The sequence below is a fragment of the Hippopotamus amphibius genome, chromosome 4, assembly GCF_030028045.1.
Source record: "Hippopotamus amphibius kiboko isolate mHipAmp2 chromosome 4, mHipAmp2.hap2, whole genome shotgun sequence".
NCBI classification, from domain to species: Eukaryota; Metazoa; Chordata; class Mammalia; order Artiodactyla; family Hippopotamidae; genus Hippopotamus; species Hippopotamus amphibius.
In genome coordinates this window covers 85,996,967-86,016,449 of record NC_080189.1, presented here as the reverse complement: position 1 = coordinate 86,016,449, position 19,483 = coordinate 85,996,967, and the positions used below count along the sequence as shown (strand labels likewise).

Genomic DNA, 19,483 nt, shown 5'->3' with positions numbered 1-19,483 from the left:
CTTGTCTGAAATGGAGAGAGAATGTATTTAGATATAACTCATTTTATAGCAACAAAATAGCTATGATGCCAACCATCTGCTTCATGCAAGCATATGCAGGCTAAAGGGAAAATTAAGACATGGACAAAGAGACGCCTCTTCTTCATATCAAGAATTGCTACAGTCATAAGGGAGAGAATTACACTCAAAGAATACCAACACTGGCAATGTAAGAACAAACTCGTAGAGTTAGCGGTCATTGTTTATGCAGCTGTCTTTTACTAGCATTATATCAATACAGTCATCTACCTTGGCTATTTGTGTGAATCACATCTAGCAACGGTTCATTTTTAGTCTTTTTTTTCTCTTTGGCATTTGAACTTTTCTGAAGCTTTCTTTCCCAATGACTTCAATGACATATCCCATGTTTTGATTCCCCCTCCCCCCTACTTCCATGGGTCCTCTTCAGTCTCCTCTAGATGCTGTGCGCACCTTCCTCAATATGAGCTGGGCTCTTGTCTCTCTCTATTCACCTTTCTATATGAAAAACACTCAAAGCTTTTAAAAATACCCTCGTAGTGAGAGTTTCCAAAATCTATACCTTATAGCCCAGGTTTTTTTTTTTTCTCTAGACTCCAGATCCATTTTGAACGAGTACCTTCATCTTATCATCTCACAGACATTTCCCATAGCACCCTCCACAAAATCTAATCATAACACTTATTCTAGTGTAATATTTGGTATGTGGAGATCATAAATATTTGTTTAATGAATTCTACTTGTGCTACTGTTCCAATTTCCAGTATCAAATTTAACTGGATACTTTTCCAAAGTCTGAGGAAGAGTTATGTAATTGAATATTTCTAAGTTCAGATTCATATATTCTTTAAGAAAATGTTTATAACAATGGCAATTCTAAATTTTAGCGTTTTCTTATTTTAAAGTTAACTTAGGTATTAATTCATTTTTCCTCCATGACTTTCTGATGTTGAAGGTGTAAAATTTTACCTCCTCCCTTTGGTGGGTTGGATGGAGGAACTAAAGACTAGAGAGATAAGTGACTTGCCCAAGGCCACCCAGTATGTCAGCTATAAGGTCACTCAGATTTTCCAACTTCACTCTAGAGCTCTTTTCGCTATACTATGCTGTTGTTTAAAAGACATGTCTATTTAAGAACATCTGACATATTAATTTGCAAATGTAGTAAATATTACAAAATTATAAAAATACAATAGATTTTCAACCTGTTTTAACAACAAAGCCCTGAAGATTATTCTCAGATTTACAGTATAATACTCAAGATGTCATTACTTTGAAATAAAACCATCCATGAAGAGTCTAATATATGAATACTACAGTAAGTTTTTTTTAAAGGTGTACATATATTTAAGACCAAAAATAAAAATACTGCAACCCTAAAATCTTGATCTGTTAATGTCACTCTTCACTAGTCTTGAAGCTTATATGCGAAAGTATTCAAGTCACTGCTAATAAAGCAGTGCTTATAAATGTTAGCTGAATCTACTCTCTACTGAGCCCCAATTCAAATCAAGTTCTAGCGATTTCATCTCCCAAGCCATGGCTCACATTTATCCCCTTCCTTCCATTTATTTAGTCACTTGGTTCTGAACCTGGTCATCTCTCAAAATTATGGCAATAGCTTCCTATAAATCTTCCTAACTTCTCATTTCTCACTCTTTTTCAATTCATGGGATAGCCCGCTATCAAAGTAATCTTTCTATTATACAGTATTTCTCTGATGACATCACTTTTTTGCTCAAACTTCAATGGCCACTCCTATTTGAAAATGGAATTAGAATAACCTAGCATGATGGGTAAGTAATTAACATTCAATGTCAAAATAAATTTTGAGGGCTTTTACTAACCTGCCTTCCCAGTCTACCCTACGTTCCCTACAAAATACATTTCAGCCCTCATTCCCTAAACACGTCCATACTTGCCTCTTTCATTCTTGCTCTTTCAGGACAATGCTGAATGCATGGCAGGCATGTAATAAATATTTACTCAGAGAATGAATATTCCCCTAATGTCTGCCATTAAATTTTACCAATCATTCAAGAAATCACAATTTACATACTATCTCTAGAAAACCTTTCTCGATCCAATCCTAACCAGCAGAATATGACCCTACTTTTCCTTCCTCTGCACCACTAGGGCACTTTATTAACAGAGCAGAATGCTGCTAGTGTACTATTTTTATCCAAAAGACAGGATTAATTCTTTATATCTTTCTATCCCTTGTAGCACTCAGTAGATTGCCTGGGATCAAAGCTCAGCTTTATTGACTGCTGGTTTTAGCACCCTGCAGTATTCAAGTATGAACTGAATTTAGTAAACCTCCCCAAACTAATTACACTAAATTATTTTTGTTATAAGAACCAGAAAATGGGTTTGGCATACATTTTAAAAACTCCACGAGCTTTCAATAAAATTAACTCTAAGATCTGAGCAGCTGTAGTCTAGATTATCATTGTCTTCTAGTTTAACTTGAGATGGTTTAGTAAAATCAGATAAGGAAAGCATAGGAAGAATCTGAACACTATTCCTTTCATCAAAAGGGCTAACTTGCTCATCTACAATTGAAGGTACTGAGTTCAGAATGTAATTTCCAGAGCAAAGATAAGTGAAGTCATGTAGAAGAGCATGGAAAGGGAAAACAGTCACCAGGTTTTACAGTGAGTGCTTTTGGAATTAATTTAGTGAATATAACTTATCTGCATATGGCAATAGAGAAGCTGAAAAAAACTCTTAAAATAAAACCTATAGAGCAATGTAAGAGTTAAATTGTTTCTACTAGCACAGTTAAAAGTTCTCTACCTCCCTGATACCAGTCTTTCTACAGACTATAAATACTGAGTCAGTACTGCTTAAATTCATGAGCATTTACTGTAGTACGTGACTCTGTAGTTAAACAAAACATCACTGAGTTACAAGTATAAGAATAAAAAAACTTATTTACAGAAAACCAATGTTAGAGGAGGATGGAAACAGAATTTTACCTGTGTTCTGCCGCTGGAACAGAATAGCCTGGGACAGGATCTTTCGTTCCATAGTATTTTTTAATTAAAGCAATTCCTGCTACTGTATCTGTTCCTTTGAAGTTAACCAAATGAGCAGATGCTCCTATGCCAGCAGTCTGGAAAATAAACCATAAACCAAAATCCAGAAAAAAGAAAAAGAGAGTCCCATACTTGAGGTACAGAGCATAGCCCCCAAGGGAATGACTGTCTTCAGCTATTCTTAAAGAGATATTTATTATGAGATCATAGTTTCTTATGACAAAGATCCAGTTTTTCCTAAATATTTAAGGATTCAACTGTTCCCTCCTCAAAGAGACCTATTTAATAGTGATCCACCCCCATTTCCCATCACCCTCTATCCCTTATTCTGCTTCATGTTTCTCTCTAGCATTATCTAACATCTGCTGTATTTATATCTGTGTATCCATCTGTCCATCCATCTATCAAATACATAAGGGACAGGGACATTTACTGAAGGCTACATTTCAGGTATTTTTTTTAACAGGCTGACACATATTAGGTATTTAATATATATCTTTGACTGAATCTCTGGAATTTCAAAATGTGGCCTACTTAGAACCAAGATCAATCCCAATAACTTCCCAAAAAGTTCACTGTGGTAATCTAACCAACAATCCACATTTTATTAATTGAGGTTCACTTCAATTTCTTACCTCTTGGGATGAAACTCCTCTGTAGCCAAAATCATGTAACTTGTACTCCAGACCATCTAAGTTACCAGACGTTTCTAACAAATATTTGGCCAATATTTTCTTCTGCTCTCTAGAATTTGTGGCCACTGTGATTGGATACCAGGACTGAACAAGAATAGTCTGCAGTAATAAAATTAACCACAAACATTAATACATAAAAAATTGGGTTCTTTCTGAGGAAAATCCTAGCTTTCTCTGGAGGTATGTCCTAGATTTCCATACTACCAGAAGTACCCACTGGACAGTTCAACTGTATGGCAGGATGCCTACCACATGCATTTCAGATATAGTACAGAGCTCAGCTCTCAAATCTGCAACACAAAGGAGAAGCAAACTAGGCCCTTAATAGTAGAGAATGTCAAATTACCTATTTTCGATCCAAAGCTCCAAAGAAGCAAGTAATATTTAAAAAAACTATCTGTGATGAAGGACCAATGTATTTATTTTCAACCTATCATGGACCAATAGTTTTATAAAATGTACTCACACTTGGCTGTTGAGGCAACTGCCATAAAAGTTTCTAAATGCTTATCCTTGATTTCTCTATTAAATGTGGCCCTGCATCAAAGAGTTCACAGACCAGCACTGGTCCATGAATAGTATACATCTAAAGAAGTTATTTATTTACTCCTCTAGGTAGTCTGGGTCTAATATGACTACTAGTAGGTTATATACTTGAGATATTTTTGCTAACACTAGAAAATTCTAGAAACATAACATTCATTGAGTTATGCTTTATGTTATTGGCTTTTATCAAAAGTCATTGTAAGAGAGCCACATAAATATTTCTGCATATGCTGTAAACTGTCTACAGCTCAGTTCCTATTATATAGGTTCCCAAATGAGGAAATGAAAGAATTGCTAGGTTCCTACCGTCTGATAAGAACTGTCCCTTGGTTTCCCTTTTCTCCTTGGCTGCCAGGAAACTCCAAAGAAAGTCTGATGCTTAATCCCAGCAACTATATTACAATGATTATGGCGTAGGAGTTTACTCCTCCATTCTAGGATCATAATTTTCTATTTTTTATTTTGTAAACTAGATAGTCTGCTATTACAAGCAGCTTCAAATTTGTTTCAGAAAAAGCTGCTAAGATGACAGCAATGCACTCACTCAAAAAGCTATTTACTTTCTTAAATTTTACAAAACAAGCTTTTACTGAATACCAGCTAAGTGCCCAATAAATAAGCAAAAAACAAAAAGATTATTTAACCTTGGACTTCCCAACTCAATCGCCTAAAAAGAAAAACTGCAGCGTTAGACTCCTATGACTGATTAACTATGGCTCCAAATTCTTTGCAGCTCCTCCCATCAAGATATAGAATCTATTTCTTCATCCCTTGATTCCAGACTGTCCTTATGATTTGCTTTTGACCAAGAGAATGTAGCGGAAGCCACATTTATGATTTCCAAGCTTCTGTTTCAAGAGGTTTTACAGCTTCTACTCTCATTTTCTTAGAACCTTGAGACTGCCATGTCGTAAAGAAGCCTAAGTCATGAAAAGAGGTCCAGCAGTCCCAGTTACCTGAGCTGAGGCCCAGACATGGGAGTGAGGCCATTTTAGACTGTCTTATCCAAGCTGAACCCCTAGCTGAATGCAGAGAACCATCCAGTCAACCACAGAATCATGAGAAATAACAGTTGTTTTATTTGGGGTAGTTTATTACATAATAGTAGAAAAGCGATGCAACTCCTAACTTGAACTCTATGACGAATCACCTCTAATGTAAGCATTCTTCTTCTGAAACTATTCTTCAGTAATTTCAGTGATTCCACTGACACTATGCGTGATTATCCTACTTTTAATCTTTAGTTTCTCTGACTTACTTTTTATTCTGCCACTGATTATCCTTCTAAAGCATGAGTTTAGATTCAGGCTGTGTCATTCCTTAAAATCCTTTGATGGCTATCTGTTGGCCATAGAGGAAGAAGGCCAATTCGTGTTGAAATCTGAGGCCTTCTACAGTCTTGCCTTGTTTACCATCTAAAGGTTTCTCTCATGATATTTTCCACTTTTATGCTAGTCTCCCTTGGGCTACCTGCCATTCTAAGAATACCTCAGCTCTTCCTGTCCCTTATTGAAAGCTTATTTTCCATTTCATTATTTCTTACACAGAATTCCCTATTTTTTGCTACCAATTCAGCATTCTTACTTATATTAGTGGTTAGTTAAGAATAAATTGCCCCTCTGCTGAAAGCCCTTAAGTAAGACATATCTTACTCTAATTTCTGTGCCCAGCATTTTTGGGGTATATAACTAGTAATCAATATTCACTTGCTGAATTTAAATTCAATCAACTCTCACATTTTTAATTTAACTTTGATATTATCTAGGAATATGAGAAAGATAAAAAACATAATGTGAAAAACTCTAGTTGAGTTATAAAGGTAGAAGATTGACCTTACCCCTCGAAAAATGCCAGGGAAGGAGAGAAATAACTATGAGACACAGTGATCCTTCACATCACCATTTCCTTTCCATAGTCCAACAAAATCAGCTTAAATTATACTCTTAATAAAATCACTCCCCTTTAAAAAAGATCACTGTAGGTGTAAGCAAGGGAAAAAAAGGCAAGTTAGTTTCGGTTAATCCAAGGTCTAACAAAGTAGGCCTTGTTGGAAACTTCTCCAAAACAGCAATTTGCCCACACAAATCAAGATAAAATTTTTAGCTGAAAACTAAGACTAAATGAACCTGCAAATTTTATTTAAGAAGTGTTCATTATAACATTACTGTGCAGGATAAGGAATTTTAAAGAATAAGAAATGGTGTGGTATAGTAGGAAGGGGACTGGACCTACTCTGTTAACTAGTCTGTTCACCTCTCAGGGCTCAATTTCCTCCCCTGTGAAACGAGGGCATTCGGTCAATGTAATAGTTTTTAAAGTCATCTTTTCAACAGCAAAAAGGTATTGTTTTGTCTTTTGGTTGGAAGAAATGGTTAAGTTTAGCCCAATATGCTCATTCTTCAGTCCCTCATAAGTCTGAGACAGCTCTGAAGAAAGCTTAGGCTCTCGTAAACATGTTTCAAATCTGATTTGAGGATTAAGGTTTCTTCTAGCACTGATGCTGAAATTGATAAAGCAATTCAATTTCAGTGGGTTTTAAAATTCAGTGTATGGTGAATCCAAGAATGTTATTAATAACTTTGCACAGGGAATTTCCTGGTGGTCCAGTGGTTAGGACTCGGCGCTTTCACTACCTGTGTTCAATCCCTGATTGGGGAACTAAGATGCCGCAAAAGCTGTGCAGCACAGCCAAAAAAACCCCACAAAAAACAAAAAAAAAACCTTTGTACATACTGGGAGAGGGAGCTGGGTGGAATACTACTTAGTAATGTTATTTCAAATGTTTTAACTCAAGGATTTCCTGAAGAAAATCTCAAATTTTTAAATAACAAGTTTGTTGGATTTGGTAACAGATTCCATTTAGAAGGTGGTAAACTTGGGCTGGAGATGGGTGAGAGGAACAGGAATCTCCTCTAACCCCATACAGAAACCCAAGAAAGAGGCAGAGTGACTCTGAGAAAGTGTCTTTCGGAGACGTGGTATTTAAACACAATTTTTTTTTATAAAACATAGGCTCTATCAGAGGGGGATTGTTTCAGAACATATATTTTTATGCCTTAGATAAAATATCTACCAAGGACTGAAATTATTTAAATAATACATATTAGAATAGAAGGTAAACTCGATAAGCAAATGAATACAGGGAGCTTTTTTCCTTCAAAATCTACCAGTCTCATATTGGATTATTATTCTTAATAATTTTTAAATTAAAATATTTTCATATTTGCTAACCAACTACTGCTAAAATGTCCAAATATAAACTTTTTTACTTTGTTTTTTTAATGAAAAACACCAAAATAACGATTATTAAAACAGGTACTTAAAATCTTTTTTAAGGCTAGTGTTTTTCACTTTTTGAGGAGGATAAGGAAAAACATACATTAAAAGCAAGGGAGACCTGGAACTAGTTCTCTGTGTCCATAAATATCTGCTTTATGAAACTCCAATTCAACACAGGGAAAGAGTTCTTATTGACTAAATCCTCAATCAGAAAACTAAAAAGAAAACAAGTGAAAAAATTTGGTGATTTATAGATAATGATTTTCAAAATAAGATTTATCTGTTTGGGATCTTTCAGCCTTGAAACTAAAGGATACACTAGATGATGTGGTTAAGAACTCTTCTACTCTTTTTATAATGCTATCCCCTCAAAATAAAATATCTGCTAGTAACACAGTATGAGAATTGTTAATAATAAGATATAGGTCTTTTTACTCTGAGTTCATAAGTTAATTCAAAGTTTTAAGACATAGCAGTAAACTACTTTTTAAATCTTTATTTTACTTAATTGTTCATTGTTTCATAGGCTGTTAGGCCATTATTAGTTGACAGCCCATCAAGAGTCTAGAAAGTTTTAAATTTCCTGTCAACTTAGCAAAAATGTACTTCAAACATATTCTTGACCTCTTACTACTTTTTCTAACCTTTTTCCAGTTTTTAAAAATGAAACTCAAATGTATTATTTTAGAATATAACAACAAATTAGTTTAACCAATAAACTAATAGGATAAAGAGTACCAAGCACTAAGTAAACACCGCAGATAATGGGGTAACATTTCTATAGTCACTTCCTAGGATATTTCCTCTTACAGATAAAAACCTAAGCTATTGATAATCTAATTAGATTCTTAATATCAAAGTGATGAGGCTGTGCAAACGCATGATTGCTTAAGTACAGATACAAGGAAAACACAGGCCTTGTAATTTAAACTCAGAGTACAATGTACTCCTCTTTTGGGCTTAGAAACTAAAACAATCAGTGAATCTTGAATATATTTAGATGAGAAATACCAGGTGGTAGAATCTAGGCCCTATACTGACTAGATAAGAATAAAGAAAACAGTTACTAAAAATTTGAGCAAACTTCTTTTAGCCTAACTAGAACAGAATAGCCATAAAATGTCTTAAGTTACTAAAAATGTACCTGTGCTGTTTTTATAATCTTTCTCTCTGATGGTATATATTTAGGATTGCAACAAATAAGATGGAGATCAACTGAGCTTTAGCAGTCATAATTCTTTACAATTTGATTTTAAAATCTCAGAAGATTAGATTTTACTGGAAGGAAACTTAAAGAATATTTACCAAGATTATTTACCTATTTTATAGGTGAGGAAATTGAGGCCTGGAAAGGTTTAGTAAACTGTAGGAGGTTACATAACTTTATTAGTAGCAATTTTTAAACTAGAATCCCAGATGAATGGTTTTTACATCTACAATTAATGTTAAATAAGAATGAAAAGCAAACAAAACAATTCACCTCAATCCAATTTGTAAGCCAGTAACATTCTGGATCTGTGTTTTCCACTGTGAAGAGAACATTTCCCCTGGGAATGACAGAGCCCTCAGGAACAGCTTTTACTTCTATTGGAAGATGCCCATCATATTTCTGGTAAGAGACAATAATGAAATTATTCATTCAACAGATGGTATGGTGTTACCTATTTAAATAAGGTTCTTTATATTTCACAGAAGCTAAACTTACTGTCATAGAAATTGCAATTGTAGATCTTATTTATATTGCTAGTAATCTGGTCAGAATATCCTTATCCTCCTGAAATAAAATTAGCTAAAATGATTAACAGTTTAGCACTAGTATTAATTTTTAAATTTTATGCTGTCAAAGTACTTCTGCTAAGAAAATTTATCACTTAACAATAAAGATAATTTCAAACTGATTTCAAAACAAAAAAGGTTTTTTCCTATTCTTTCCAAAAAAAGGCAACTTTATTCCAACATATTCTAAGAGCACTATCTTTCTTCTGTAGGTAGGTCATTTTCATAAAAGAAAGGCAAAAGACTGAAAGATAAAATAATGGACTGCTATTAGAGAGCACAACAAAATGAACAAACAGAAAAGAAAAGAGAGAACTCCTTGCCAGTAGAAGAATCTTAAATAGGTTTTCTCTATACTGGTAGTAGACCTGACACCATTTTGGTAGTAGACCAATCATAAGTATACCTTCTAGAGCTTTGGCAATCAATATCCAAATGTAACAATTCCCTCCCAAATTAGGCTGAGGATATAGTGGCTACATGGTATGTTACTAGATATTTAATTATGTCTCCCCTCTTTTAAAGTTAAAGGCTGTGGCTAACTTTTGGCTAGTAAAGTAGGTTGTTTCAGAAATCCTAACAGTTTATTTATGTGATTTGGGACAGGGTAACTAGATTAAAAAAAAATCATGATATAGCAGAAAGAACAATGCCTTAAAATCCTAGCTTGGATACAAAAGCAGGTAGGAGACTGTGGGCAAGTCATTTAGAATCTCTTTTGAGGTCTCAGACTCCATGCTTGTAAATGGGGTTAACACAAGATTATCTCTAGAGAATCAAAGAATCCCTAAGATTCTCTGAATATAAAATAAAAAGATTTACCACTCTGACCATGAGAATTCTATTACTAAGCACAGAACCTAACTTACCTAAAACTAGTATCCTCAAACAAACCAAATGGGCTAAGTAAATGAGTCAGCCAACAGATTTTACTGACCTTACTTAAGATATGGGAAAACTAGCAGAGTGCTTATCCAACTTCTTCAAAGACCCATAATTACCAAATAGTAAAATTCAATATTGCAATATAGCATGAAAGTTAAAGTATTCCTTATTACTTTGTGTTTGACAGTTTACAATGAAAAGGACATTCATTCATTTTAAAGATAATTAACACTTAACATGGCAAAATGCCAGCAGATCCCATTCCCGACCTGTCTTTGTGATAAAACCACCAGAGGACATTCAACTCTTATAACTCAATTCCCATGTCTTTGGATGCCCAAAAGTTTAAGTAAGGAATCCAAACATGTTAGATATGAATATTACAGTACAATAAAGAATGAAAATTAACTTCACAGATCCACACCAGACCATTCTAACTATTCTAGGAAATGTCCTGGAAGTAATGTGTAGTGAGACTCACAGCATCTATTTTCTTAGATACTCTACAGTCCAGAAAATAGCCTTAAGTTTTCAAATTGCCAAATAACCATGCCCATTCTTAATTATAGTGTATTTTCAAAGAAAGGATTAAATCACCTTTCTGAAAAATGCTAGTTATTTAAATTGTAATCCACATTACAACCAATTACTTAGATATGCTATAGTCTAGATACTAATCATCTGTCACCAGAGGAAAATTAAACATTACCTTTACCTTTTCACAAGAATGTCTATTATAAATATAATATTTATTATAAATATAACATAGCCTTTTTATTTATAGAGTCACAGAAAGAAAAGAGCTGTCATTACAGTTGACCCTTGAACAATGAGGGGGTTACAGGCACCCACCTCCACGCAGTCAAAACTCTGAGTATAATTTACAGTAAGCCAGCTCTCTGTAACTGCAGTTCCTCTGTATCTGTGGTTCTGCATCTGCGGATTCAACCAACTGCAGACTGTGTAGTACTGTAGTGTTTGCTACTGAAAAAACGCCACATATAAGTGGACCCATGCAGTTCAAACCTGTGCTGTTCAAGGATCAACTGTATAGTCTAATCTTCTATTCAAATTCCATAGCAAGAAATTTTGAACTAAAAGTAAAACCAAAATACACAGGTCAAAACATGAAACCATTTTTTACCTCAAGAATGTAGTTCCATCCCTTTTCATTAAAGACATCATCTTGGAAATGCTCTTTGTACACCTCTTTGGCTTCCTGGATCTTCTCTTTGGTCACTACTTTACCTAAAAAAATAAACATCTGTTTGCATTTCTAAAGGCATGCTGTGAGTTGCTGATCTGTCACAGAAATAACATCTCTAGTTATTTCACCCATTCTATGGATTAAAAAACAAGAACTGAGAGTTAAATGATTCAACCAGAGTCAACAGCAAAGTCAGAAAAGGAATCTGCACTTCCGACCACTTGCTCTAAGCATAAATGTTATTTCCTTATTTGAAAAGCAAATGTGCAGAAGAGATTATTACATGTATAGTATTTTTTTAAAATCACAGTAATAAGTGTTGGGGAGATTTTTAAAAAATCTCTATTAATTTATACAGTCTTCAGATTTGAGAGTAAGCCTTTGATAGGTGGTTTTCCAGGTGAATCTGGTCACTTTTTTCATAAAGGATGTCTTGGGGCTGATAATCCAATAATTTTTACAATTCCTAAGTTTTTCCCCCCAAATACACTTTTAGCTAACTTTATCTGTAAAATGAGGATAATAATAGAGTACCTACTTATGGAGTGGTTGTGAGGACTAAATGAGTTAAGACATCTGAATTAAACCACTAAGAATAATGCTGGCCTATAACAGACAATATATTTTAGCTATGATTAATAATAAGTAACATTTTATAAAGTTTTTAAGCTGTAGAAAATTGAAGTGTGACATTAGTCTTTGGTAACTTTCTCTAAATAAGATCGCTAGTAAACTCATTTAAAATATCTTGGGTAATCTTGTTGCAATGAAGTACTTTTGATATCCAAGTAGATTTTCAATAGTATAACATATCTGAACTATATGATCTTAAAATTGCCAAGGTTACAGAAAAAGGTTATTATCTGCATAAAATTCAACTTAACCTGTATTCAATTCTGAGATTACTTTTATTTGAAAAGGTTAGAGATGAAATTTTCCAAAACATATAAAAATGTTGGGAACTGTTTTCCCCTCAAGATACAATTACAAAATAGACTAGAAATGGACTTTCAGATAAGAAAGCACAGAAATTATTCTGGGAATTTTTTTCTGCTTTAAAATGCATTTGAGACTAAGTCCACACTTACAGGTAGTTTTGAAAAATAGGCCTTTCAGGTAAAATTGACTAGCATAAACATATTCTAATTATAATTGCTGGCATAATTCAAAATGAGTTCCCAGGTCAATAACAAATCCTTTACTTTGAATTAATGACTAAAGTCTATTAATAAACCAGATTAGCCTCAGAAAATTATTCACTTTTCTAAATTTATTCCCAATCTTACTAGTTTCAGAAAATCTTTCTCATATTTAGAACACCAAGCACATATATCAAATTATAAAATTTAATGCTTTCAAATTAACAGATTTCTATAGATTCCAAAAGAACCCCTAGTAATTAAATATCAAAATTAGACTATTCAAAAAAGTACTTCAAATAATAAAATATAACAATATAGGAGGAAAATATGAAGAGGTATATAAAAGCAGTGTTTGAAACATATTAGGAAAACAATACCTTTTAAGTACTTATTAAGAATGTACTGCAACCCATAAAATACTGTTTCCTCATATTTCACCTTCCTTATTTTGGAGTTTTCTGTCTTCTTTTCACGGCATTCAAAGTAGGAATAAACTTTGCTTGTGTTGGGTGGGTATTGTTTATAGTGAGTAACCTATATGAAAGAGAAAATACTTGAATTAGAAAATACCAGAAGAACAGAATATAAATTACAATAAAGAGCTTGAAATTGTTTAAAACCAGAGAAACTATACTGATTTGCTGTTGATCAGCTTCTTTTCCTGGCTATAAAGAATAAAAGTAAGTATCATGCTTATTAAGATCCTTTTAATAGTTCAGTATCTTAAATTCAAAACCCCAGAAGAGTATTAAATTTTATAAACAAACAGACTGAACTTAAGGAAGTACAAGGCCTCTCAGCTGGACACTTGGAAAAAAAATACAAATAAAGGTATCTCATTTACTCTTGGGGAAAAGTCTTCATTTGGGAAAGAGAAGCAGCTACTTGGGGGACACACACACACAATATAGAAGAATGAACTGAAAGCAGAATTTGGTACTGTTAGTATTTAAGTGTGGAACTCTGGACAAGTCAATAGTCAATGACTTCTCACAACTCTCCTTCATCTGTACAATGAGGTACTGAAAATGACCCCTTCTGATCTTCACAGTGACACTAAAAACCTGAATGAAAGCAACAGCAGGCAGCAGTGGAAAAAATATCCTGTTTTATAATCTTTTTCTCAAATTACATGTGAATTGGGAAATAAATGCCCATACAATGCAGCATTAAATCCTTATGAATTTAAAGATATGAAGAGGTATTATCACAAATTTCTTTTCCATGAATGTGGGTAAGAGCCACTGTTGAAAATTTATCTGTTTTTGTTTTTTAAAAAAACAAAGTGAGTGTTCACTATAATTTGAATTTTATTATATTTTAACATGGTTACAACGTTTTACCAATAAAAAATAAGTGAAAGAATAGTGTGCATTTTCCCATTTGAAAGAACAGGAATGATAATGTCTTAAAGCTCAAGGACAGGGTGGTGAACTAGGGTGGTGGAGGAATGATTGTTTGCAGACCGAAGACCACTGGGAACTCAAACCATTTTTCCTGCTTAGCTCTGATCTCAAGTTTAGGAAGACTAAACTTGTTTGGCTGCACAATCTCAATCCTAGTAAAACTTGGCTTTAATGTAAAGATTCTTTGTGGCTTAGCACAAAAACCCTAAAACAAATAGAGAGAGGAAAATGTTTAAAATGTTTCCTTTCTAATAGAAGCAACTTGCAACTCTAAAAATAGCACCCTGATGCTGCTTACAGGTAATGTTGGAGGTGAATCTTTATGTTAGTATGTGGTCTGATTGCTTAAGTCAGGCAAGGAACTTTCTGTTTTGCTCAGGTATAGGTATCTATATACTACAAGATATAACAGAGGCCTCATCAAAACCTAGAAGTATACGTCAGTTTTTTAAAGTTAGAACCCAGGGACTGATACCAATGTAAGTTTAAGGTTTAAGAAGTAGCTAGTGAAACAGCGAATACAGAATCCAGAGCAATTAAGTCTACCAGCCAATTCACTAACACACAAAAACAACACGTGTATATATGAATGATACCACAGTAATAAAAGATTGCTTACTTAAGAAACTGATTAGAAAAAGATATCACCACTTGAACATGTACCCATGATGTATATAAAAACGAAAATGTCCAGTTCATAAGCTAAATAACTCCAATTCCCTTAGTGGGAATAAGCAGTGAGGTGAAAGAAAAGTCAACCACAATGAAGTAAAATTTGAATAAAGTCAGATTCACAGTTGTGACTCAATAGTTAGTTTGGTCTTCTTCACAGTTCAGAACTTAATGGTGCATCTTTGTAAATGTACTTTTTCTATATCAGATTTAAAAGTATTAGAAGGCAAATGATTATTTTCATCTTCTGAGTAGACCAAGCAGTCAAAAGCTGAATGGAAATGTCCCTAAGCTATTTAACTCCATCTTGGTCTAAAAGTATACTAAAAAATTTCCATCATACAAATACAATTCCTGTTCTGGACAATAATTAAATTATGTTTATAATTTTAAAGCTTTACTTCAGTTGTGTTCTTTAACTATGGTACTTCAAACCTTTGCATAAATATTCAGAATGCTTCTCTGAAAACAAACATTATTAAAAATACAAAATTGTCTAGGCTTAATTAGAAACGAAGTATGACTTCTGAAATCTTCTTTGGAGAAGCTTAAGAGAAATGCTTTAGAATTTAGCTAAAGAATCTAAGTCATCTAAGGCAAACTCTCTGGCAATATGAAACATAATTTACTATTAACCAGCTACTAACACCCAATATGTCTAAAGAGGAGTAAAATGGTATATTCAAATCTATTTATATTGGCATATACACATGGTTTTGATGGGAAAAATTTTAAACAGAGCTTCTTAGCAAATATTTTCTAAGAATACAGCCCATAGATAATTCTAGTTTTTCTAGGTTTACTGTCCTCTTCATTTTACTTTCTGCTGAATTTGTCACCTTGAGCCCCTTGGAACTTTCACCAGAAAGTGAAATGATAGAGCAGAAATTCAAATTAATAAATTGTTATTTTATAAATAGTTCATTCGTTCACAAATACATACTCTGTACCTACTGTGTACCAGGCACTGTTTCAGATGCTAAGGATGGGGACATAAAATAGACTGACATAGTCCCTACTCTCATAGGGCTAGTGAGGGTTGAGAGGTCATAAACAAAATAAATTCAGAGCCAGATGGATGCTATGAAAAATTAAAAGAAAATGATGGACTAGAAGGGGCCTGGGAGACTTAGGGGGCCAGGAAGGCCTCTTTGATAGTAACATGTGAGCAAGATCTAAATGATGAGGAAATACTAAATATCTTGACTTCAGGGACAGAACAGAATGAAGACCACTGTGGTTGCGGCTTAGAGAATGGGGAGGAGGTGCATGGTTAGGTCAGAGAGAGATGCAGGGACAAGATCATGTAAGGCTCACAGGCTACCAGGGAGCTTGAATTTTACCTCAAGTGCAATGGGAAACCATTAGTAAGTTCTAAGCTGAGTGAATATGATCTGATTCACATTTGACAAGGATCAGCCTGGCAGAGGTGCAGAATGGATTACAGGGTGACCAGAGTGGACACAGAGCATCAGTTAAGAGGCGACTGCCAAAGAATAGGTTAGGTGAGAGACTGGCTCAGTATCTTTGGAGAAGCAGGCTGAAAGATCAGATTTGGGAATAAAGGGGGAAGAATTAAGGATGTCTCCTAGATTTCTGGCTTGAGCAACTGAATGAATAACAGTGCCATTTACTGAGATGGGGAAGGCCATGGAAGGACTGGATAGGGAAATCAAGAGCTTTGTTTTAAATATGTTAAGCAGACACTAAAAAAAAGTTTCATAATATTCAAAATTAAAGTGACCTGCCAAAAGGGAACTCTTAAATCATGTTGTTTTTCAGCACTGTTTTGACTTCCATCACTAGAGAAAATGGTTGAACAATAAACAAAATTACTTATAAGTAATATCCTCAGCAAACATTAACCCTAAAAATGTTTCCTAAACTGCAAAATGTAGCCTTCCTGCAACTAAGGGTACCGCCAGTACATAAATATATATGTGGTAAAGAACAGAAGCATGCAGGAAAGTGTAGTTCTAATAAAACTTAATTTCACAGCTAGTTATGTGGCTGATTTCCTTCATGAAAAAATAAGCTTCTAAAAATGGCAATCCCAGGGTCAAATATCTTTGTATAACAGTTCAAGACTGGTATGAGAAATAGTTAAGTTGCATAGAATCTTTCTGTGAGAGCAAAGTACAGTTTTCTCCTGAGCTTCTCTAGATTTCCCATAAGGTTGATGTGATGGTATTTCCAAGAGCTTTCCTCCCACAATGGGATCACATGACCAAAGGCAAATACAACTAACCTACTTTTACAGTTATAATCACTAAGAATCACAAGCCAACATTTTAACAACACCATGTGTATATGAGAGTACACAGAATGACAGATCCAAAGTCACAAACTAAGCTATGTTACCTGTGTGATACCTAAGGGCACTTATAAGAGGCACTTACATTGGCTAAGACACTGTGCCTCTTCAAAGGTAATGTGCCAGAAACAGCAAAAATCATGGCAGATTCTTTCTTCTTTTCAATATTATTCAAGATTTCTCAAGCCCTGGACTTCTGCTGCCCTAGAAAATAATTCATTGCTATTTGGCTTTTGGAGCAATAATAACTTCAAAATACAACTTAAGGATTTTTGGATTCTGTTATTTTGCAGGGGAGAAACTGTAAAACCGGCCACTATCATTATGCTGCCTCTTCCCTTAAATCGGGCAGAGTTCCTAGCAACTTGTTCCTTTTTTTGCCACACCTTTAAAAGAGATTTCATAAACTGACAAAAAGGATTACCAGTTTCTGGTATTTTTCTTTTGAAAGATACTCTACAATTATTACTGACCTAATCCAATCTTCCTATGAGGTATAATCATGATTTATATATAGGATTTTATTTCTGTTGCCTGGGTTTTTCCTATAATTTATAGTATAAAATTTACTGGAAAAACTCCACCCGAAGAATGCAGAGGTACTCTCTGACATACAAATTGCAGCAGGACCACACTTCTCACAAGACTTAGGCTGCCAAGAGCGCCACTGTGACCATACTTAAGTGTCCATTCAGAAGCAATGAAAGAGAAGCAACCATGAAAAATAAAAACAGCTCAGAGGAAGATACTGGGTAGCTAAAGTCTGAGGCAGGACTAACTTGCCCATAAGATGATTGTCGTCTATCCCCAAATATTTTCCTCCAGAAAGACCAAACTTAAGATTGTTATTCTGCCACTAATGAGGAAGCAAGCTCTTTTTAAAAAAAGCTATCTTGGGTGCTTAATCACCATACATAAACTACACAGCTTTTTGTAACTTTTCTAAAATCAACTTTCACCCATCTTAGATTGTAAGGGACATCTTTTGTCTTTTAGAATTCCTAATAGGTCTCCAATATTTATTAAATTAATAGTGAAAATGTGCTGAGTTCTAGATAATCAATTTAAAATGATCTTTTGAGAAGCAACCCACAACGGACAGCACATTTCATACCTAACCTGTGATGTGGTTTAAACTGTAAACTGCTTAGGGATTACTTTCTTGTGCTATATATTATTTTTTCCAACTAGGGCTCAAATGACAACATCTTTCATTTTAATTTACTAATAAACAAAATGTTCAGAAATGTTGAAACCATTCTCTGCTATAGTTTGTTATAAACATTATCTACATAGGAGGGGAAGGAAGAATGGAACAGAAATGAATCTTTTAATGATCTATTTATTTGGAAACTTATCAATGGCTATCCCAGAGATAAGTGAAAAAAATAACCTGTCTTCTTTACAAAAAATGTTCCAAATGCTTTTTAAGCACTGCAATGGTGAAGGCCAGCACAAATACACCTTTCCCTAGCTGGCTCAGCACACTGTAAATATAACCCGGTAGATAATTTTGCTTTAAACCATTTTGAAAATATAAATGGTTAACACTTAAGATTAAATGTCCTTTTCATTTGTAACAAGAACCCAGGATGAAAATAAAAGAAACAACCACATTTACCTATTTCCTTAGTTCATCATTACGTATAACAAAGTTTGAGATTACAGAAATGAATATATATTTAAAATGCCCCTCCTTTGGTCCAAATTGTCTTGAGCCCTCTATAAAGGACATAAGTGAAAACAAAATTCCCACATGTTGTCATGTGCTTGGACACTATTCCATCTACTGTACTTGCAAGACAGCTTTCTACAGTGCCCAGTCAGCCAATTATCCTTTCTTCAGTTCTAGAAAAAATAAATCAACAATATTCTGCTCTTTTCCACCAATGCATTTAAAGCTGCTAGCTCCCTACTTTAACTGGCCAACAGTATGTAAGTACTGATAAGGATATGTATGTAACATTCTCATGTAATTTCTAAATATAAGGGTAATTTCACTACTTCTAGACTCAAGATTACCATTTCTGTCTCCTCTTCATCTAAGAAGATAAAAAGGCGAAAATGATAAACAGGCTATAAGGACGGCTAAAAACTGTAAGGAAAATGAAACTTAAAGACTAAATTGTGTGTGGAATACACAATCTATTTTACCGTACTGCTGTAAACCACTGGTATAAAACATATCAACCTGACTGAATCCCCTTGAGGGTTTTTCTGGGGGTAGCGGGAAACGAAATATCTTACTAAGATGATAATCTTCTTAAAAGGTTTTATATTAAAAAGGGGATAAAATACACCAGTCTGACTTGAAAATGGACAGGAATAAACTTTATTAAGTAGATGCAAATTTTAATGGTGCAGTTAAGTATGCCTTGCTAGCAGATTAGAAAACTTTAAGGTAACCACTCTTACCTTTCATCCCGGGAAAATGATGTTAAAGCAGTTTTACATTCCCTATACGTAATAGTTAGAGGAACTACAAACTAAATAAGCTTACAC

General features: G+C 34.2%; 1 protein-coding gene across 1 annotated transcript in view; it reads right to left on the bottom strand.

The window, feature by feature from the left end:
- NAMPT (nicotinamide phosphoribosyltransferase) overlaps positions 1-19,483 on the bottom strand; it is a 38,099-nt gene that overhangs the window by 16,106 nt on the left and 2,510 nt on the right. The window contains exons 3-7 of the mRNA XM_057731415.1: positions 12,967-13,123; positions 11,385-11,488; positions 9,060-9,188; positions 3,695-3,853; positions 3,000-3,136 (exon numbers count right to left, since the gene is read on the bottom strand). Of these exons, the coding sequence (XP_057587398.1) occupies positions 3,000-3,136; positions 3,695-3,853; positions 9,060-9,188; positions 11,385-11,488; positions 12,967-13,123 (686 nt within the window). The remainder of the gene's footprint in view (positions 1-2,999; positions 3,137-3,694; positions 3,854-9,059; positions 9,189-11,384; positions 11,489-12,966; positions 13,124-19,483) is intronic.